This window comes from Schistocerca americana, chromosome 7 (assembly GCF_021461395.2).
Source record: "Schistocerca americana isolate TAMUIC-IGC-003095 chromosome 7, iqSchAmer2.1, whole genome shotgun sequence".
In the NCBI taxonomy this organism is placed as follows: Eukaryota; Metazoa; Arthropoda; class Insecta; order Orthoptera; family Acrididae; genus Schistocerca; species Schistocerca americana.
Genome location: NC_060125.1, coordinates 257,429,814 through 257,454,085, shown reverse-complemented (window position 1 = coordinate 257,454,085; position 24,272 = coordinate 257,429,814). Strand labels below are relative to the sequence as shown.

The 24,272-nt window shown below is 39.0% G+C and overlaps 1 protein-coding gene across 1 annotated transcript in view; it reads right to left on the bottom strand.

Moving 5' to 3' along the window:
• Positions 1-24,272, bottom strand: part of LOC124623171 (sodium channel protein para) — an 876,466-nt gene that overhangs the window by 651,948 nt on the left and 200,246 nt on the right. The window contains exon 10 of the mRNA XM_047148975.1: positions 16,965-17,237. Within this exon, the coding sequence (XP_047004931.1) occupies positions 16,965-17,237 (273 nt within the window). The remainder of the gene's footprint in view (positions 1-16,964; positions 17,238-24,272) is intronic.

Sequence of the window (24,272 nt, the reverse complement as noted above, 5' to 3'; positions counted from 1 at the left end):
ATTTCAGCTGATAACTGTACATCTATTTCCAAGGTGAGTCAATGACATAATTTCAACCACCTGTTCAAATATACTGTGGACTAAATGCATGTGCATCAGAGAGAAGGTGTCAGCAATGAAAGAGTCAGCCATAGATCACAAATAAAAAGCTGAATAATAAAATAGCCCGTCATTGTACAGGGTGTGTATATAAATTTTCAAGACTGACCTTTTCGTGAGTAGCGGTGTCCACGCAGACTGGTCTCACCACCTACACCAGGTGGTGGTGGTTGGGGGTGGTGGTGGTGGGGGGGTGGGGGTGGGGGGGTAGGAGGGGGGGGTGCTGGCTAAGCAAGCCAAGCATCGGCATTTGCCGGCAAAACGCTGGAGTGAAAACATTGCAAGTGCAGAGAGTGTCTGTTTCAAAACATCATCGAGAAATTGGAGCGTCCAAAATGCAGCGCCTCTTCGAGCATCGAGTTCAGTCAAATTTAGTGTAAAACTGAACAAGAATGGTACAGAAACGTTAGAAATGATTCAAGATGCCTATAAAGAATATGCCATGTCACATGCCATTTTTTTCATGCGGCACAAGAGGTTCAAAGATGGCCACAAAGATGTGGAGGATGATGAATGCTCTGGAAGGCCTTCAACGAGCAGGACTGACGAAAATCTGTTTTAAACAGTGACCGATGTCTCAGCATCAGAATGATTGCAGATGAAGTGGGTTTGAATCACCAGATACATTTCAGCTAGTAATAGAAGATCTAATGATGAGAAAAGTGTGAGTGAAACTTGTCCCTAAAGTGATCTCGGATGAACAGAAAGAGCAGCACCTCACTGTTTTGCAGGAAATGCTTGAACGTTTACAAACTGAACCTGACTTTTTGGGCAAAGTGGTCACTGGTGATGAGACCTGGGTCTTCAAATACAATCCAAAGAGGCAAAACTTGGAGTGGCATGCTTCCACATCACCAAAGCCAAAGAAAGCCCACATGAGCAAGTCACGTGTGGAAAGCATGCTCATTGCTTTCTTTGACGCAAATGGAATGATCCACAAAGAGTTAGCGCCTGCCAGACAGACTGTGAGTGGTCAGTATTATACTGGAGTGGTCCGCCATTTGAGGGATCAAATCCACTAAGTATGCCCGGAGAAGAAAGATGACTGGGTGCTCCACCATGACAATGCAACCGTTCACACTTGCTTTGCAGTCACTGAAGTTCTGTCCCGGTTGAATGTGGCAATGCTACCGCAGCCAACTGATAGTCCCAACCTTGCCCTCAGTGACTTCTTTATGTTCCCCTAGATGAAGAGAGACCTGAAAGGGAAGTGGATTGAGAGCATCGCAGTGGTCCAAAAGATTTCGACAAGGGTTTCGAACAGCATTCTGGTTAAGGAGTTCCAGGGAACTTACCAGCAGTGGAAATCTTGTTGGCAGCAGTGTGTGGACTCTCAAGGCACCTATTTTGAAGAATTTTAGTCTGATGTATGAAAGTATTCAATAAATTTTGTGTTTTGTGACCAGTCTTGAAACTTTATTTACACACCCTGTATTGCACATCCACTCTTGCTCATAATCAGTCTTTTGAAGCAGGATGTTTTCTAGATCATTTAAAATATGCTGCAGTTCAGCCAATTCAGAAAAAGGGCAGATACAATAAAATGCAAAACTATAGGTCTATTTCAGTATTACCAATGTTTCCAAAAATATTGAAAGGCCTGCATGTAAACATATAGAAAATTATAATTCATCCCATAACATTATTTACGCAGTCAGGTTGGTTTCAATAAAGGTTGCAGCACAGCCAAAACAATAAATGAATTGATCAAAAGGTTAGTTGTCTTGATAACAGAATGTGTGTGTCAAGCATTTTGCGACCTTACCAAACCCTTCAAGACGGTATTCAGAAACTGACTAGCTATGGCTTTTTTTTTGTTTAAAAAAAAAAAAAAAAAAACTCTTAGTTGGATGTCATCATAGTTGGTAAACAGAAAAGAAAAGCTATTTGGAAATAAAGTGGTAATAAATTCCCTTCTGGCTGGAAATACACTCAATTAGGTGTCCCATAAGGTTCAATATTAGGATCAGCACTATTTTTGTGTTATATCACTGACTCGTCAAACTAGCTGCAGACACAGATGAATCAGCAGCAATACCCTGTTGCTAAACCAATGAAGACTCAATCCATTATACTGAGCAGACATTTGGAGAAGTGGAGGCATGGGTCAAACACAATAATTTGAAGTCAAATGTTGCAAAATCAGAAATTGCTTCACCACAAAACAATCAGCACAATGTATAAGTGAAATAAGCTATATGGATGAAAAATTTAAATAAAAATATATTGTGGAGCGATCACGCACACAGTGTACTGACTCCACTGAACAGTCTTGTGTATGTCATGAATGTCTTATACAGTATCACTGATTTAGTTACGAAAAGAACTGTACATCATGCATATTTTGTTTCAGTAGTTAAGCATAGTATAATTTTCTGTGGTATGAGAAAACGAATGAGCTCAAAGCATTTAGACTACAAAGAACGGTCATCGGAGTCACCGGTGGAGCTAAAAAGAAACAACACTGAAAACCTTTATTTGAAAAGCTAGATGTAATGTCAATTCCACGGATTTTCAGGATGAGTTAGGAGGAAAGGTACATGCTTTGAGGGATGATAGTATTAGTGATTCTGAACAAAAAACATCATATGGACGTATGCCCATTCTGAATGGTTTCCGAGATAGAACACATTTAATATCACTTTTGTACGTTTCTCTTGAATAACTAAAAAATCACACCATCCAGTGAAAACGGGTTGAGTACAAAATTAAACTATATTAAATTTCCTACAAAAAAGGTCCTATTCATTTTTTTCTCTAGAACTAATGGTTTGTGCAAAGAGAGTGCGAGAATGTTGAAAAACTTGCTCAATGTGCATGTGCTGTAGCTTACATAGTTTTTGTGGGCCAATTTCAGGTAGCATATTGAGGTAGCAAGTTGAGACGAACAGTCTGATATGGGACACTTGTGGTCTATTGAGTCAGGAAACTACCTCATATTGGGCTACAAAACCTAGGTAAGCAACAGCGCATGCGCGTCGAGCGAGTTTTTCACCATTCTCACACGCTCTTCACACAAACCATTAGTTCTAGAGAAAAAAAATGAATAGGACATTTTTTGTAGGAAATTTAATATAGGTCAACTTTGTACTGAGACACATTTTTGCTGGAGGGTGCGGTTTTCAAGTTACTCAAGAATAACATTCAAAAGTGATATTAAATGTGTTATGTGTTCTCTCTCGGAAACCATTCGGAATAGAGCATACGTCCATATGAAGTTTTTTGTTCAGAATCATATCACCCCTAAAAGCATGTACCTTTCCTCCTAACTCAACCATATATATATAAGGGGGGAAAAAGGGACAGGTATACACTCGCACGCACACACAATTCCATCATCTTTTATGTACCAGGATGGCCCCCTCGTACGCCAACCTATTTATGGGTCGCTTAGAGGAAGCCTTCTCGGTTACCCAGGCCTGCCAACCCAAAGTTTGGTACAGATTTATTGATGACATCTTCATGATCTGGACTCACAGTGAAGAAGAACTCCATAATTACCTCTCCAACCTCAACTTCTTTGGTTCCATCAGACTCACCTGGTCCTACACAAAATCCCACGTCGCTTTCCTTGACGTTGACCTCCATCTGTCCAATGGCCAGCTTCACACATCTGTCCACATCAAACCCACCAACAAGCAACAGTACCTCCATTATTACAGCTGCCATCCATTCCACATCAAATGGTCCCTTCCCTACAGCCTAGGTCTTCGCGGCAAACGAATCTGCTCCAGTCCGGTATCCCTGAACCATTACACCAACAACCTGAAAACAGCTTTCGCATCCCGCAACTACCCTCCCGACCTAGTACAGAAGCAAATTACCAGAGCCACTTCCTCAACCCCTCAAACCCAGAACCCCCCACAGAAGAACCCCAAAAGTGCCCCACTTGTGACAGGATACTTTCCGGGACTGGATCAGACTCTGAATGTGGCTCTCCAGCAGGGATATGACTGCCTCAAATCCTGCCCTGAAATGGGATCCATCCTTCATGAAACCCTCCCCACTACACCAAGAGTGTCTTTCCGCCGTCCACCTAACCTTCGTAACCTCATGGTTCAACCCCATGAAATCCCCAAACCACCTTCCCTACCCTCTGGCTCCTACCCTTGTAACCGCCCCCAGTGTAAAACCTGTCCCATGCACCCTCCCACCACCACCTAGTCCAGTCCTGTAACCCGGAAGGTGTACACGATCAAAGGCAGAGCCACGTGTGAAAGCACCCACGTGATTTACCAACTGACCTGCCTGCACTGTGAAGCTTTCTATGTGGGAATGACCAGCAACAAACTGTCGATTCCCATGAATGGACACAGGCAGACAGTGTTTGTTGGTAATGAGGATCACCCTGTGGCTAAACATGCCTTGGAGCACGGCCAGCAAATCTTGGCACAGTGTTACACCGTCCGGATTATCTGGATACTTCCCACTAACACCAACCTATCAGAACTCTGGAGATGGGAACTTGCCCTTCAGTATATCCTCTCTTCCTGTTACCCACCAGGCCTCAACCTCCGCTAATTTCAAGTTGCCGCTGCTCATACCTCACCTGTCATTCAACAATATCTTTGCCTCTGTAATTCCGCCTCGACTGATATCTCTGCACAAACTCTTTACCTTTACAAATGTCTGCTTGTGTCTGTATATGTGCAGATGGTTATGTGTGTGTGTGTGTGTGTGTGTGTGTGTGTGTGTGTGTGTGTGTGTGTGTGTGTGTGCGTGTGTGTGTGTGCGAGTGTATACCTGTCATTTTTTCCCCCTAAGGTATGTTTTTCTGCTCCTGAGATTGGAATGACTCCTTACCCTCTCCCTTAAAACCCACATCCTTTTGTCTTTCCCTCTCCTTCCCTCTTTCCTGATGAAGCAACCATTTGTTGCGAAAGCTTGAATTTGGTGTGTATGTTTGTGTCTCTATCGACCTGCCAGTGCTTTTGTTTGGTAAGTCTCATCATCTTTGTTTTTAGATATATTTTTCCCACGTGGAATGTTTCCCTATATATATATATAAAAAATAGAGACATTCAAAGAGCATGTGCAGCCATACCACGGGATATGCTGATCAAAACAGTGGACAACTTTCGCAGACAATTAACTTTATTCATTCGTTGCCTAAATTAATATCTTCCAATAGCTCTAACAAATCACTGCAGTGAAGTTGTACATAAGATTCCCCAGTAACATTTCAGTCAAAAAAATATGGTCCGATCAAGTAACCATTTCAAATTCCACACCAGACCATTAACAGCTTTAAATATGTCTGCTTGTGTCTGTATATGTGTGGATGGATATGTGTGTGTGTGCGAGTGTATACCCGTCCCTTTTTCCCCATAAGGTAAGTCTTTCCGCTCCCGGGATTGGAATGACTCCTTACCCTCTCCCTTAAAACCCACTTCCTTTCGTCTTTCCCTCTCCTTCCCTCTTTCCTGATGAGGCAACAGTTTGTTGCGAACGCTTGAATTTTGTGTGTATGTATGTGTCTCTTTGTGTTTCTATCGACCTGCCAGCGCTTTCGTATGGTAAGTCACATCATCTTTTTATATATATATATATATATATATATATATATATATATATATATATATATATATAGAGAGAGAGAGAGAGAGAGAGAGAGAGAGAGAGAGAGAGAGAGAGAGACACACACACACACACACACACACACACAGGGTGTGCTATCTCAAAAGCATCGGGTAAAAATAGTGGGTAAGACATGTTCACAAGCTCAAAGGAGGGCATCAAATGATACTACACGTGACCTCCAGCCCCTGCATCCCTTCTTTTGTTATACCAAATTAAGCTATTTTTGTACAAAATGTACTGTATCCTACTTTAAGCATTACCCAGGAAAATGACAAAGATCTAGTAGAATGATGTTCCCATGGGGTGTTTCATTAATGTGAGTCTTCTTGCCTCTCACATGCTGGGGTGCTTCATTAGTGCAAGTCCCCTTGCCTCTCACAATTTGGGGTGCTTAATTAATGAAATTAGCCAAAGAGAATTTGTTCAAAATTATCCCCATTTGCTACAATGCATAAAGTTAATCGTCTGCGAAAGTTGTCCACAGTTTTGAGCAGTATATCCCGTGGTATGGCTGCACATGCTCTTTGAATTCATTGCCCCAGATCGTTTTGGGTTGTGGGCTGTCTTTCATAAACAATATTTTTTAAATAATCCCACTAAAAAAAATCTGGAGGTGTTACGTCTGGTGAACGTGGAGGTCACTGAATTGGTCCACCGCATCCTATCCACCAACCAGGGTACCATAAATTTAAAATGTTCCACACATTTTTAGCATAATGGGGAGCTACTCCATCCTGTTGGAACCACATTCATTGCCTAAATTAATATCTTCCAATAGCTCTAACAAATTACTGCGGTGAAGTTGTACATAAGATTCCCCAGTAACATTTCAGTCAAAAAAATATGGTCCGATCAAGTAACCATTTCAAATTCCACACCAGACCATTAACAGCCATTTGTGTTGATTGTCAACAGGTCTGTGCCAGTTTGGATTGACAGGGGACCAACAATGACAATAATGATGATTTAACTCACCTTGTTTTTGAATGTGGCTTCATCGGTGAACATAACGTATCTAAAAAAAAATAACTGTCAGCTCTTCTCATTTCCATGGCCCATTGGCAGAAATGCAAGCGTATTTGCATATCTTTCGGCGTTAATGCCTGTGTCAGTGTCATATAATATGCATGATATTTATGTGCCTTCAAAATCCTCAAAACAATTGATTTCAGTATTCCAGTTTGTCTCTGAATCGCACGACTACTAATTTCTGGATCCAGTTGAACACAGATGAGAACGGTAAGGGTACGAGCATCATTTTCATTGTATTTGCGATGACAAGTTGGATGGTGCATGTATCCATTTCGAGCTCATTGAATGCAATTTCAAATAATGTTTTCGCTTGGACGTCGTCTGTTTGCAAAATAATCCACATAAAATTGTCCAGCTGCAGCATAATTCTTATGGCATTCACCTAAAGTTAATATCATATCAACAATCTCTGTAGGAGGATAGTGAGCCATGTTTTGCTAAAGAATAATTTACTTTTGTCAGTTGATGTTTACGGTTCACAATCTGAAAGTGAAGTGACATCTAATCGCATTGCACCGACCTTTATACTGAGCCATAGTTCGCAGTTTGGCCACAGTAGCGCCACAGTCAGGTGAGTAATGCAATTCTGAAGAGTTCCCCAACAAGATTTTAATACTATTCCGCCTCCCTCCGTCAAAAACTGTGGCAGGTAGGATACATTTTGTAACAGAATAGCTTAATTTGGCGTATTGAAAGAATTGGTGTACATTTTGTATTGATGTCCTTCTCGGATCATTCTAAATAAATCAAAGTTCTTCCCCAATTTGAATGTTTCTTGATTTCAGAGCCATCCGTCAACGGTTTAAAAAAATGTTTCAGACAAAACTTGATTACTTTTGTATGGAGAATACAAATCTGCAATAAAAATGGGTGTTTCCATTTAAGATTTAAAAGTTGCCCCCTACCCCACCCAAGGAGGTGGGCTTCGGGGAAGATCAGTTTGGATTCTGTAGAAATACTGGAACACGTGAGGCAATACTGACCTTATGACTTACCTTAGAAGCTAGATTAAGAAAAGGCAAACCTATGTTTCTAGCATTTGTAGACTTAGAGAAAGCTTTTGACAATGTTGACTGGAATATGCTCTTTCAAATTCTGAAGGTGGCAGGGGTAAAATACAGGGAGCCAAAGGCTATTTACAATTTGGACAGAAACCAGATGGCAGTTATAAGAGCCGAGGGGCATGAAAGGGAAGCAGTGGTTGGGAAGGGAGTGAGACAGGGTTGTAGCTTATTCCTGATGTTATTCAATCTGTATATTGAGAAAGCAGCAAAGGAAACAAGAGAAAAATTCAGAGGAGGAATTAAAATTCATGGAGAAGAAATAAAAACTTTGAGGTTTGGCAATGACATTGTTATTCTGTCAGAGACAGCAAAGGACCTAGAAGAGCAGCTGAACGGAATGGACAGTGTCTTGAAACGAGGATATAAGATGAACATCAACAAAAGCAAAACGAGAATAATGGAATGTGATCGAATTAAATCGGGTGATGCTGCGGGGTAGACTGGCAATGGCAAGGAAAGCGTTTCTGTAGAAGAGAAATTTGTTAACATCATGTATAGATTTAAGTGTCAGGAAGTCGTTTCTGAAAGTATTTGTATGGAGTGTATCCATGTATGGAAGTGAAACATGGACGATACATAGTTTAGACAAGAAGTGAATAGAAGGTTTCGAAATGTGGTGCTACAGAAGAATGCTGAAGATTAGATGAGTAGATCACATAATTAATGAGGAGGTATTGAATAGAATTGGAGAGAAGAGAAATTTGTGGCATAACTTGACTAGAAGTAGGGATCGGTTGGTAGGGGATATTTAGTATTGGAGGGCAGTGTGGAGGGTAAAAATCATAGAGGGAGACCAAGAGATGAATACACTAAACAGGTTCAGAAGAATGTAGGTTGCAGTAGGTACTGGGAGATGAAGAAGCTTGCACAGGATAGCTGCATCAAACCAGTCTCTGGACTGAAGACAACAACAACAACAACAACAACATGTATATATAAACACACACACACACACACACACACACACACGAAGAGAAACTCACAAATTTTTGAGAGCGACTGCTTCATGCATCAGTACAATACTACACATGAAGCAAGTTACCACAGAACCCACAGACTAAAGCTATACGAAAACAGTCCTTACTATATGGATATAAAATTTGTAAATAAAATCAGGAAGGGGAAGTGTGACCGAATCTAAGAAATACTGAAGAAGACCAGGAAAAATATTTGAAAAGTAAATGCTATTACAGTGTAGAAAATTTCTTGAATGATGACCATGTAATATAGTATCCACCTAAAAAACAGTGACACCATATCTATTATAACCACAGATTACTTTTTCATGATAACTGTCTATAGTAATATCTGTCTTAGACTAATGTTATTAGTCTGAACGTAGTTTTATAATGGACAAGTCATGTATGCCACAATCTTTGACTGTTTGAGGCACGTTATGTGATATAAAAATTTTCATTTGATTTGACTGACGCTCTTGTTGCTGACAGTCTTATCCTTGATGCACTTGCATTTACTCCAAATGACTGTGGCAAGTGGTTTTGATTCTGTCACCAACTCATGTTGAAAATGGCTGTGTTGTCATCAGCCAAAATACTGGAAGAAGAAATAATTTTGTTCTGGATGCACACCCAAACGATTGTGGAACATTACTGTTAGCAGTTAGTGTAGCACATGGAACCCACTTATATCATTGGTTTCTCCTTGTTTACATCTTCCATGATATGTTTCTCATACCCAAGGATTTTCCTTTATATTGAGATTACATGGATTGGAATTGTTCAATTAATGTTTATTTTAAAGTAAGGTATTAATGGAAGACAGTGGAACATTTAAGGCAAGGCTGGAAACACAAGAGGTCAGTCTTGATTGCTAATGTTAAGCTGTGACATAAAGACATGCAGGAGGCCAGCGACCATTACATAAATTTTTAGCACATCTTATCACAGCTTTATTAAGTCACTAAAATCAACAGATTACCTTTTGTTAAGAACTATACTTCATGACGGGTTTTGGGAGTAGTCCATCATCACAACATTTGTCAAATGAAACATAACTGCCATTAAAGTATACATGACATTATGAATAAAAATGTTTAAAAGTATTCACAATAGTTCAAAGAGCATAAAAATACCATAAGACATAGTACTGTGTCACATAATTATATTTTCAATATCAGTGTTCAACTGATGGCAGGCTGCCATTTCAAAAACTAACTACAAATGCATGCCCCAGTTGTTACAGCTGTGTGGCTGTGCTGATCTTGAATGTATATATTAAAAGTAGACGGGCAAATTAATAACAAAAATAGTATTACACAAAACATGAAGGTTACACAAAAAACACCTATAAACAAAATTAAAAACAACAGTCAAATGAGTATAAACAAAAAAAAATAAATCATGTGGTCCATTTGAGGGCTGATGGGTGATGGGAAGGGATGCAGGGAGTAGAGGACCAGAGGGGAGGGGAGATCAGCAGGGCAATAATCACAAAACCCACAAACCAACTGTAGCTCATATGGTTCAGAACCAATGATACACACCATTTTGGAATCTCACATTACAGAAGAAAGAATCACCCTAAGTTCTATAGGAAATGCACATAAACCAGAACTGGGAGAATGAGAGAGGTAGCATTAGGTATGGGGAGAATTATGTTTACTGACTTATGGTGCTACTGTTCTAACAAAATTTACAAAACAATGAAACACTGAAATTGTCAGGTAGCACATATGCATTTACAAATGTCTTAAAAAGTGCTATCTCCACAATGAATTACAGAAGGTAGGAGATGAGGTACTGTTGGAAGTACAGCTGTGAGGACAGGTGGTGAGTCATGCTTGGATAGCTCGGTACGCAGAGCACTTGCCCACATGAAAGGCAAGGTCCCAAGTTTTAGTTTTGGTCCAGCACACAATTTTAAACTGCAAGTTTAATGTTAAGCATACAATGAAAGTATAATCATTAAGTAAATTTTGATAGTACGGTAGCACCATATGCGAATAAAGATATTCCCCATACCTGGTGCCTTCCCTACTCCTTTTCCCCATTCTGATTTATGTTTATTTATTATTTATACACTTTTGACTACAGTGTTTTAAATTTTATTTATAGGTGTTTGCTCCTATTATCTTTGCATTACTAGTAGGACTATTTTATTATTAATTTATCCATTTACTTTTATTGTAAGCATTTAACACAATTACAGCTATATGGCTATTCCATCCGTTGCATTTATTTGTAGTTAGAAATGATATATCATTAACATGTGATGTTGCTATATAATTTATTTTTAATTGTATGACCAGTTTTAGAGATAATTTTCCAGTACAAATTTTGTTTTGATACCACACATGTAAAAACCGTGAACAATATTATGAAAAGGGTAGTTTTCTACTCAACATAATGATGACATGTTGAGTTGTTGACACACTGAAAAGACTGCTACACATTGATCTTTTGGCCAAAGGCTACTTCAGAAAGGAAACACACACACACATTCAAACAAGCAACCACACCTCATACACATGACTGCTATCTCTGGCTACTCCAGCCAGAGAGAAAACAGAGATAGCTGTCTTGTAAATGAGGTGTGTTTGCTTGTGTGAATGTGAGTGTGTATTTCCTTTATAAAGAAGGCTTTGGCCTGAAGCTCAATGTGTGACAGCCTTTTTGTGCCTGTCTGCAAGTCAATGTGTCATCTTCTTGGAGAGTAGCAAGCTATCCTTTCTTTCTCATCCCGTCTGGTAAGTCTCCTGCCCTGGGCTTCTAGGTGACTTTTCTGAACTGACTCTTTTTCCTAAATCTCTCCAGTCCTCTTCCGTTACCCCCCTTCCTTCCCCTTCAACTCTTCTAGTAGAAGAAGGAGCCACTGGCTCCAAAAGCTTGTAAAAGTTACATCCGTTTGTGTGTATGTTCCCCAGCTGCCACTTGGTGAGAAGATTTTTTTATCTATCCATTTGCATTAAACTATCCTTTTCATAGTATTGTTGATATTCCAACCTAGACTTTCCACTGTTTCATGTAAAAACTATGTCATTTATGCACCATACAGGTCATATTTCGCATTCATTAGTAAACATAACTACTGTTTACTGGGCAGTGTTATTATTGCTGGTGATTGTACTGCAAGTTATTTTGTGTGCACAGTCAGTTTCATGTTTCTGCCACTGTAATTTGTGTCAATGTGAAATTCAACCTACACTGTGACTGCAATTAATGGTTGGGTGAGTTTTCTTCTGTATGTGCTTGAAAAGGAATAGATGTGCATCTCTTTACCTGTCTAAACCATGATTTGGTAAACTGGAACTGGCCATCAACAACGGTAAAGTGCAAATAAAGTGGGATAAAGATCATTTGGCACTATCTGTCATAGCATCAGCTTCCAGAATGTAGTACATACACGTCTGAGACTTCCAGATATGTTAAGCCAAAGAAGATGACATAAATATTCCAGAATTTCAACCAAGAACAGCTGCCAAACGGAGAAAGTAAGAAGTAGATATCCTCAGAAGTATAGCTTTCAGCCATTAGGGCCTTTGTCAGCAATAGACACACAAACTTACACACACACACACTCATGCAAACACAACTTGCACACATGTCTGCAGTCTCAGACAACTGAAACCACCACGGCAGTATGGTTTTATTTGTCTGAGGCAGTGTGGTTTCAGTTGTCTGAGACTGCAGACATGTGTGCAAGTTGCATTTGCGTGAGTGTGTGTGTGTGCGAGCGTGTCTGTTGCTGACAAAGGCCTTAATGGCCAAAATCTATAATTGTGTGAATCTTTTGTTGTGCCTACCATGACTCAGCATCTCTACTATATGGTGTGTAGCAACTTCCCTCTCTAATGTTGTTACATCCTGGATTTTCCAGCATTTTGGGTGCACATCATTAAAACAAAGGTGTTTTTCGTTGTGGCAGGACCTTTTCACGAAATTTCAATTACCAATTCCTTGCTCCGAATGCGAAAATATTTTGTCAGCATCAACCTACATATGCAGAAACAATCATCGTAATAAAATATGGGAAATCAGAGCTTGCATGGAAAGGTATAGGTGTTCATATTTTCGGGGTGCTATTTGAGATTGGATTTATAGGGAATGATTGTGAAAGTGGTTTGATGAACCCTCTGCCAGATACTTAAGTGTGATTTGCAGTGTCCATGTTGATGTAGATGAATGCTACAAGAATGACAGGTAAGGGGAATGTCAAAAGGTTACTTTACAAATAGCCCTTGTATATAGATGCAACACCTGCTATTAACAAAAATTTGGACCGGATAGCGCTCTTTGACAAACTAGTTGTACAATTAAAAATAAGTTATTTAGTAGCTTCACATATTACAATATGTCATTTCTAAGATTTATCAACACTGTGGAACACAATCCACAAAAACTAATTGTAGTTAGTTTTTGAAAGAGCAGTCCACCATCAGCAGATCTCTGATATCAAGAATATGATTATAATTTGATATAATACCATTATTAAGATGTTTTATATTGTCTGTAAAGTTAATTGTGAATGTTTTCAAATACTTTTACTTTTGATGTCATGCATAAATTGAGCTTGTACTTGCACAGAAATTACATTTCATTTCACAGATGTTCTGATGATGAACTGTACCAAAACGTGACACCAAATACAATTTTTAACAATGTGTGATCTGTTGATTTTAGTGACCTAACAAAGCAGTGATATAAAATGTACTCAGAGTAGTTTGATAATGGTATAGGCCACTTAGAATACTAACCTCCACATATTGTTCTGTTCAGGCCAAATAAAACTCTTGTAGTGATACACAATTTTTGAAAAGTAGGATGTTTTCACTCAGATAGATTAAAACAATATAAATGTTCAAACAAATTCACATAACTGCTAAAAGCAATGGCCTCTGGCATTATTCTTGAATGACACTGGTTATCACTTCTATTGGTAAGTGAGTTGGGTTCTGTGTACAGAAGACATTATGAATGAAATTCCTTTAAATTAATAAAAGGAAAAGAAAAATTCCTATCACATACAAACCTAAGTCAATAATACCCTAACTACAGAAATTGTAAGTACTAAGATCTATTTTTGTGCTCAAGATATTGGTACCTTTGGTTAGCACATTTTCTGTTAAATCAAAAGTAATCTCACTTACATAATAATAATGGAAATTCCTGCATGGTGCAATACATAAAATAAGGGAAAGACAACCACTCACTTAAAACAAATCAAAGTGTGGATCACACAACACATAAAAAAACTAGGATTCTCACTAGCTTTTGAGCACTAGTTCTTTTTGTAGCAATAGTACACACATTCATGTACACTCGGACATGCGCGCGCGTGCACACACACTCACACATACACACACACACTTGCTTTAAGTAAGTTGTTGCCTTATCCTTATTTTACATATAAATCTCACTTACAGTTTTTCATAGAAAAAATTGGGTTACATGGGTTTTTCATGGTGCATTCTGAAATGAACTCATTGATATATGCTGAGATAATGTACTGTGAACTCTTTAAAATCTTGTGTACAATAATCCCTAGTTTTCTTGTAGAATCCCTTGCAGCACACTGTGCTAAATTTAGAAAAATAATACTTATTGTGTATTCAGTTCTTCAAAATAGACATTGATTTTTAAAACATAATTTCAGAAACTGTTCTGTTTAGTTATGACAAGTATAGTATGGGTTAACCTATAACTGATCTTATAGCATTGTTTTGCGTTTATTCCTCCAGTAAAGTTTGTTCTGAGTGGTCTCTCAGGCAGTATCATCATACTATCAGTCTGCTACTAACTAATTTCATATATTTTGTGGTTTTTCAGCAACAATTTTAAAAATCAAGAGGAATTAAATTCATTTCTGGTGGTGTTCATAAGTCAAACTATTATACATTGCATGCTGATCTGCTACGAAGAGAGAAAGAAGAGAATAGACAAGAAACATAATTAAAAAGTAATGGTGAATACAGGAATGTTGAAGAACTACAAATGATGATGTACTACACTAATAATCTATGAGTACCAATTTTACATACACAAGGTTTGCTTAAAAAGAAATCAAACTTTTGGTATAACACCTTTATTGCTTATTGTAATCCACTTTAAGCACTGTCCTCCTCAAAATAGTTCCCTCTACTGGTGACACACCATTCCCATTACTTCTTCCACTTTTAGAAAACCTCCTGGAGTGCATTTTCTGGGTTGGTGCACAGATCTCTTTTTGCATCACCCTGGATCTCCTACGTAGGTTGGAACAACTTCCTTTCAATGTGGTTTTAATTTTGGGAAACAAGAAAAAGTCTGCTGGGGCTACATCCGGAGAATACAATGAATAAGGAACAACAGGAATGTGATGTTTTGCAAGATAGCTGGAGACAAGGAATGATGTGTGAGCCAATGCATTGTCATAATGTAACATTCAAGTCTGGTTTTCTCCCAATTCAGGCCTCTTCCTGTGCACAGCATCCCTCATGAGAGTTTGGATTCAACACCAACTTCTCCAACAGTTAAATGATGATTTCTGTAAATCACAGCATGAACTCTCTCGAACTGATCATCATCTGTTGATGTGGAAGGTCATCCAGGATCATCACCGACCAACATTCTGCCATTGTGAAAATGCTTAAGCCACTCATACCACTGAGTGTGACTCTACAGTCCTTCCCACATGATTTCTAAGCAAGCTGATGTAGCAAAATTTCACTTATACCTTGTTCTTCAAGCTCTCTGATTGTCACTTTGGCACTAATCTGACGAGCTACTTTTGTACATGCTCACTTCATTAGCTGTAGCTCTCTTACTAATTCTCAGAGCTAAAATCAGCAAATGGCAGTTTGTTGTCTAAACCGACTTCTGTGTGCCCTCAATAGTTGCAGTGCACTCCTTCTACTGCTTGCATGCTATTTCAAAAGTTCGGTTTCTTTTTGAACACACCTCATACTTCTTGCTGATTTTCACATAAAATACTTCCACATGGTAGTGTACAAAAACCACTGAAGTGAGGTTCAATTTAAATTGAGCAGCATAAAATGTGTCATTTTAATATGATTACTTTCAGTTAACTACATCTTCAGTTAAAAGAGATGTATCCAGGCCATGCATATCGTTTATGGTAAATGTGTCACATAAAAGAAAAACAGCAAAATATGTCAATGTTCTTCATAACGATCAACATAATTGCAGATCGATTTGTAAATGAAATCATTTCTGATTGATCAAATACACATAATACCACAGGTATAGCCTATAAAACCTTCACAATTAAATGCGTAAATTTTATGTAAAATGTATGCCACATTGCAACAAGTAAAAATTAAATTTAAAAAGTCCCAATAAGGTAAAATAATAGTCTTTTCATAAAACCATCCATTGTGGCACTGAGAGACAATTAAATCAAACAAAGGAGATCAAAGAACTGATCACATTCCAGAATCATTTTCATATTTCAAAAACTAGTTAGGAAAGTTCGAAGTTTTGAATGAATATTTGGTAATTGTTGCAAGTGAATAAGTGTGTTCTGTTAGTTACCAAATAAATACAATTCTTTACCAACTGTTCACTTATGAAACTGATAAATTATTAGCTCAAGGTTCTGTATTTTGCTATTTAACAACTTCGTCACAATGAATGCCTCTCTGATGAACCCTATCACTACTTTAAACAAATATCATTTTTTAGCCACTGTTGTTATGCCTACATATGACCTGAATATGACACATCAAACTATATTCACTCGGGCAAAATTAAATGCACTATCACTACAAAGACCGAATTCTATACTGACAGTAAAAGCACTCCTCATAAGTATTTCATCCAAAGTATGAGCACTACTGGTAAATTAAATTTTATTACAAAGTTTGACCTTACACTCCTTGTGCATTTTTATTATTTTCAGGAGCCATGGCAAAACATAGGCTGTCTGGGGATGGAACAAGACCTTACAGTCAATTTGGCCATTGTGGACAGAAAAACTATTGTCTTGGAAGAGAAAGCCGAGTGTTTCATGCACAGAAACACAAAACAGTAACTAGAAACATATATGATTATTGGCAATTTCATAGTTTCATGCACTTTGGAAAGACATACACAATAAAGTACAGAACAATTATTCAGAAGAGAAAAGGGGATGCTTGAAGGTATCCATGCAGATTTCTGTCTGCCTGGAAATCATTAAGACGCCATACTTCTGTAGACAAGTAAAAATAAAAAGATCTAGTTTGATACTCACCGCGCTCACCTTCCGCACCTTGCCATTAGGCCCTATTGTACGACCCCGATGTTCACTAAGTGAATCTCCACCTTCACTACGAATGCTCATTTTTTCCTTGTTGTTATCATCATTGCCTTTCTCTTGACCTACAAAGAGCTCATAGCTGTGACATGAAAAATCAGATGGTGACTTGACGACATTGGCTGCAGCTTGAGCTGCTGCTGCTGATACTCTTGCTGCTTCCCGTGCTGCCTGCCTATTTTCTCTTGCTTGGGCTGCCTCTTCTGCTTCCTTTAAACAGTATTAATAATTGTATATTCTGTTTGCTTATTGTCTGAAAACTACACTATAAACATAGTTATGCTATTATCTGCAAATTTCTATAGGTACACAACATGGGTACACCCAATGTCTGTCTGATCTAAACAACACAAAATATAAATAATTATATTCAATATTAAATTAATTTGCATTCTTCATGAAGTATTATCAGTGGTCTGTAATGCACAGCCTGATAAGACAAGTGAAGCACCCAGAATGGGAGGAAGAATCAAAATTAAACCTCACAAGTTGAGAAAGTTCTTGATGTTACTGAAGTGATTACAAAATCAAGACAAATTTACAAAAAGCTTGGCAGTATGAATCCACTTATCACTATGAAATTTTACTCCTTCTGGGCTGGACATGTGCAGTGATTCAGCTGAGAAAGGAGTCATACAGCTGAGGCAAGCTGGTCCTCACTTGTTGCAAATGGTCTTTGATATCCTGTATGCTGTCACTGGGACATTGTTTACAACCGAGCTTGTACCACATATGTTCTATTAGGGACTTATCTCGGGATCTTGCAGGCCACAGGAGCACCTAAACATCATGCAGACAGTTCACAAAGGCACATGCCATGTGTGAGCAAGCATTGTTCTGTTGAAAAATGGCACCACAATATTGTTGAATGTGAAGTAACACATGACGACACAAGAAGTTCATGATGTACTGTTGCGCCCTCCACCATCTGTGACTTGAAGTTATAGTCGACGGTTTCCCACACCATGACAACAGGAGTAACTCTCTTGTGTCTCTCTAAAACTTTGGAAGAATGGGACATTTACCCAGGTCGCTGACCCAGGTTTACATCTACATCTACATCTACATTGATACTCCGCTAGCCACCCAACGGTGTATGGCGGAGGGCACTTTACGTGCCACTGTCATTACCTCCCTTTCCTGTTCCAGTCGCGTATGGTTCGCGGGAAGAACGACTGTCTGAAAGCCTCCGTGCGCGCTCTAATCTCTCTAATTTTACATTCGTGATCTCCTCGGGAGGTATAAGTAGGGGGAAGCAATATATTCGATACCTCATCCAGACACGCACCCTCTCGAAACCTGGCGAGCAAGCTACACCGCGATGCAGAGCGCCTCTCTTGCAGAGTCTGCCACTTGAGTTTATTAAACATCTCCATAATGCTATCACGGTTACCAAATAACCCTGTGACGAAACGCGCCGCTCTTCTTTGGATCTTCTCTATCTCCTCCGTCAGACCGATCTGGTAAGGATCCCACACTGATGAGCAATACTCAAGTATAGGTCGAACGAGTGTTTTGTAAGCCACCTCCTTTGTTGATGGACTACATTTTCTAAGCACTCTCCCAATGAATCTCAACCTGGTACCCGCCTTACCAACAATTAATTTTATATGATCATTCCACTTCAAATCGTTCCGCACGCATACTGCCAGATATTTTACAGAAGTAACTGCTACCAGTGTTTGTTCCGCTATCATATAATCATACAATAAAGGATCCTTCTTTCTATGTATTCGCAATACATTACATTTGTCTATGTTAAGGGTCAGTTGCCACTCCCTGCACCAAGTGCCTATCCGCTGCAGATCTTCCTGCATTTTGCAACAATTTTCTAAGGCTGCAACTTCTCTGTATACTACAGCATAATCCGCGAAAAGCCGCATGGAACTTCCGACACTATCTACTAAGTCATTTATATATATTGTGAAAAGCAATGGTCCCATAACACTCCCCTGTGGCACGCCAGAGGTTACTTTAACGTCTGTAGACGTCTCTCCATTGATAACAACATGCTGTGTTCTGTTTGCTAAAAACTCTTCAATCCAGCCACACAGCTGGTCTGATATTCCGTAGGCTCTTACTTTGTTTATCAGGCGACAGTGCGGAACTGTATCGAATGCCTTCCGGAAGTCAAGAAAAATAGCATCTACCTGGGAGCCTGTATCTAATATTTTCTGGGTCTCATGAACAAATAAGGCGAGTTGGGTCTCACACGATCGCTGTTTCCGGAATCCATGTTGATTCCTACATAGTAGATTCTGGGTTTCCAGAAATGACATGATACGCGAGCAAAAAACATGTTCTAAAATTCTACAAGAGATCGACGTAAGAGATATAGGTCTATAGTTTTGCGCATCTGCTCGACGACCCTTCTTGAAGACTGGGACTATCTGTGCTCTTTTCCAATCATTTGGAACCCTCCGTTCCTCTAGAGACTTGCGGTACACGGCTGTTAGAAGGGGGGCAAGTTCTTTCGCGTACTCTGTGCAGAATCGAATTGGTATCCCGTCAGGTCCAGTGGACTTTCCTGCCATAAATGCTTCCCAGACACGGTACCTCTCCAAATGCAGCCATTTGTGTTATGGTGTTAATGGAAACTTGCACATGGGATGGAAGCTCACTAGTACAGCTGATGCTAGTCTCAGACCAATGGTGTGGGATGACACAGAATGTTCCAGAAAGTTAATTACTTGTTCTCAGATAGCAGGTGCAGAAGGGAATGGGTTACAACAGGCATGGGGCACAATATGGTGATCCTTCCTTGCAGTAAGCAGACGTGATCAAGTGGGACTTTGATTATGACTGCCACTGTCACATCCCAATGCCCAAAAAATATGGATATTGCTTGATTTCACAAGCCAGTCATATGGAGACCAACAGTGAGACACCTTTTGAACTGTCATATAACTGTGTGACATCTCTGTGCTCTTCAGAGAGCTCACTCAACATCTGATACTCTTTGCATCCTTTATATACCTGGTAACAGCACTAAAGATGAAAAACACTAATGTACTCTGGTGGCCATTCTACCTGTCACAGAGAACTGTAACTCTATAATCATCTACGTACCTGGCAATAATGTGTCCATGTATGAAGTTACAATGAGTTCTGACCATGTCTTCAGGGTGCTTCACTCTTTTTGACAGGCAGTGTACATGATTTGGCTTTCTTAATAATAAATAATTCTGAATTGATTAGATACAAATTATGTTGGTATGTCTCTAACACACACACACACACACACACACACACACACACACACACACATACACACACACATTTCAAGTCTTGTATTACATGTTATTGAAGATGTTCCAGAAATAAAATAAGTGATATATCTATAGCAAATACTTAAAAGGACTTTTGTGTTGTTGGAAATACAGTTCCCACATAGTAAAGATGCACTAGAAAATTAACAGGAGACAAACACAATGACATGGAAATCAAAATTGCTTAATCTCAAGTTGTGAGATCAGGAGCTTTTTATGGCTGCTGGCCAAGTTATTGAAAATGTGTGTTCCTGAATAATGCACACCTTTCTGTACAAGAGGAAGGATTTAAAGTCACTTACTCTTGAACAAAAAGGTGTGCATTATTCAGGAACTCACATGTTCAGCATCCTGGAGGACCTCCGCACTACAGATTGGTGCTTGCAAAGATGACAATTAAACCATGTCCATTCACTCTGAGATACCAGGTAATTTTACAACACATAAATCCACCACTGGGAAAATGGGCTAAGAATTCTGAACCACTGAGGGTTATATGAAGAACATCATTGAATGAACATAACACAGTCTTTGGTTCAACTGGGATACAGGATCAGATCTGTTGTTCTTTGATTACTGTCTCATTAGAGGGAAACTTACTGACATATCTGATCCGAAATGTCAGTAACAACATATGGCCGAAAGACTCTATTACACTCTCAGCATTTTATAACCAGTATCTATCTTAAGGGAGTTTATTTTTCAAAACAAAAGTGATATTGCTATGGCTCAAATTATAAACTGTCTCACTGGTTTTGCAACTTCTGAATATTTCTGACAGTCACTGTAATATAGTACCACAAAAGCAACACTGTAGAGTGAGTACACGCTAACGTCAGGCTGTACATGAGGCCTTTCTTACTGCTGTAATACATCGGTTTAAAAACATTTAACAGTTAATCTGACAGTTCATACAAACACAGGATGTCAGAAGCAAAATTACAGTCTTGGATGGTATACCTTACTAAACTGACATGTGGCATCAAAATGAGAACTCAAGCAATTCTCTTCCAGAAGCATGGAAGATGTGTTAACAAGCTTCAACTACTAGTGCTTGGAAATTCTGCAACAAAGCATCAAAATACACTTCTAACTGGAAAGTATTACACTAACATGGACTCTGAATTTTATTTGTAATGTTCAATAATTAGCAAAAGTGAATGGTAAATTCACTGTTCACAAATTATGGTCCACAAGACTGTTACAGATGATTCAGCAAGACAGCCTCCTTTGACAGTGACAAGCAAAAATGACTACACTGAGATACATATTTGCACAATGACCAGTTCCTAAGCAATTATATTACACAACTTGGGGAGGATGATTCCTGTTCACTGATTTGACTGCTTGGGGAAAGAGCCCAATGTGTATTAAAGGTTTCATCCTTCACAAGATGGCCATTTATCAAATACAAAGCAAATCATTAATAAATTCACAAATACATATCTCCTTTGTGAAAATAGAAATTAATGTTAGACGATGTGACAAACAACCTTACAGCCACCAGATTGTGTTCAATTTACCAACCCATATACTGTCACTGGCACAGCTTTTGTTGGGCCCTTCCGTCTCTGAGTCATAAAGTTATTGCAGACTTCTTGTTACATTCTATTTTTCACATATGCAGCAAAAGCGTTCTTCAATTCGAGCTCATATCTGATATGACCACAGACAAATTTTTGGCAATAATCTGAAGATTGCCTGTGAAGAGAGAACTGTCAAACACCATTTACTCTGACATTGTGATTTCATTTCCAGTACTGATTATAGAGTTAAAAGAAACTATACAGACTGAGTAAATGGTCGTCCCTCTTGAGACGAGTAGGGAGGATATGCAGGGTAGTAATTGTTCTTGCGAGTAATGCTGAATGTCATTTTCAGGCCTGACTGTGAAAATGATGAGCAGTCACCTTATTAAAATATTTTGCAATGTTCACAACAACGTCCAACATTACTCCAAAGAAACTTTCCAGCAGTAACAACAATGGGAAACTTTCCATTTGAGATTATTGATTTACAAATTGGATTATCTTTGTAGCCTAATACCTTTGCCTCTACTAGACTGCAACAAATCAGATAAAACTGTACATGATGTCTCGTTATTTAGTTCACAACAAGAATTACTTTCTTCAGCATCCTCAACAAATTACAGTAAATATGGTACACAATCAGAGACAGTGAGACATAATCTATTATGCATAATCAGTGTGGCTTTGAGAAAGGCTGTGGGACCACAGATTCTATCTATAGAACTCGCTTGCTTATTGAGGAACACTGTGAGAAGTATAAGCATCTTCACTGGAAATGGTTTTTGAGTGAGTACTATGGTTTACCCTCCGAGAGTATGAAGTACCTTAAGAACGAATTGAATGGGTCCAGCTGATCTATCACAATCCTAAAAGCAAGTACGTTCTGCTGCTGGAATATCAGATGATTCCCCATTTCTTAGGTGTCCACGAGGGATCTTCTCTTTCTTCCCTTCTGTTCATCATAATACGAGGGTGGATTGAAAAATTCTCGGAACAGAATAGAAAAAAAGTATTTACATCACTGAAACATTTTTTCTATTTTTCAATGTAGCCTCCTTGTAGATTAATGCACTTGGTCCAACAATGTTCCAGTGCCTTGATCCCATCTCGAAAATGAGTTTCCTCCAGGCCTGCAAAATAATTGACAACTCCGGCTATCAATTCTTTGTTTGAAGTGAATCTTCATCAAAAAAGAAAAATTTTCAGTTTTGGGAAGACATGGAAGTCTGACGGAGCCATATCAGGTGAATAAGGCTGGTGTGGCAACGTGTAATTTTGCCATGGTGAAGACATGTGTGGGCACACGTCAAGAGTTGCGGCTCCCATCTTGCAGATAATTTTTTCATTTCTAATTCTTCAGTTAAAATGTGACATCTGGCAAGCATGAGCAATTTCACGCACATTCAATCGGCGATCCTCCATGACCATTTTGTACATTTTTGCAATGATTTCTGGAGTAGTGACACATCTTGGACGACTACTGCGTGGATATTCATCTCAGCTCTCCCGACCAAATTTAAATTCATTTTTCTACCTGACAACAGTTGAATATGAAGGAGCAGAGTCCCCCGAATGTATTCTGGAAATCAGCATGAATGTCCTTTGCTTTCATACCTTTGTTTATGAAGAACTTAATCAGTGCTCGAATCTCGAATTTTTCCATCTTCGCAAATCACTATGCAGGAACAACAACAGAACCACATCACCACCACAGCTTTCTTCCAAGATCACTGATGTAGCACGTGTTTATAGGCAACAGTCCAATGAATATCATGTAAACAACTCGTTGCGCTAGCGCTGACCTCCCGTGGCGATTCCGAGAACTTTTCAAAACAATCTTCGTAATGGTCACAGTCATCAGAGATCTTCAGAAATTAGCAACTGGCACCCTGCCATGCAATGATGATCTTCTACTGGCTACTGAAGACAAGAATCACCTCCAACAACAAGCCCAAGCATGAGAGAATCACAACTGGTGCAATAATGCAGACACAATTAAGATAAACAGTATAGATGTGCCAAAGACAAACTCCTTCAAGTACCTTAGCTCAAAAACTGTTGCTGATGGGTCGGTTGTTCCTGAAATCACAAACTGCTTTAGCAATGCAGGGCTTAAATGGTGAACTAAGACTGATGTGTTCTGTGATAAGAAGATCTTGGACCAACTCAAGTCGAAAATACGCCACTCCGAAATTTACCCAGTAGCCTTGAACAGAGCAGGAAGTTGCCCACAACAAAAGAAGCAGAACTATTATTTGCTGCAATGAATATCAAAATGCTTCAGTGGACATCTGGCCCAATATTTCATGATCATATGATGAATGAGAAAATACACAGGCAGTATGGAGTGATATCTACTGTTGAGAAGATGAGAAAATGTTATCAACAGTGGTATGGACATGTACTTTGAGCAGATCATGGTACAATAGTAAAATATAAGTTTTTCT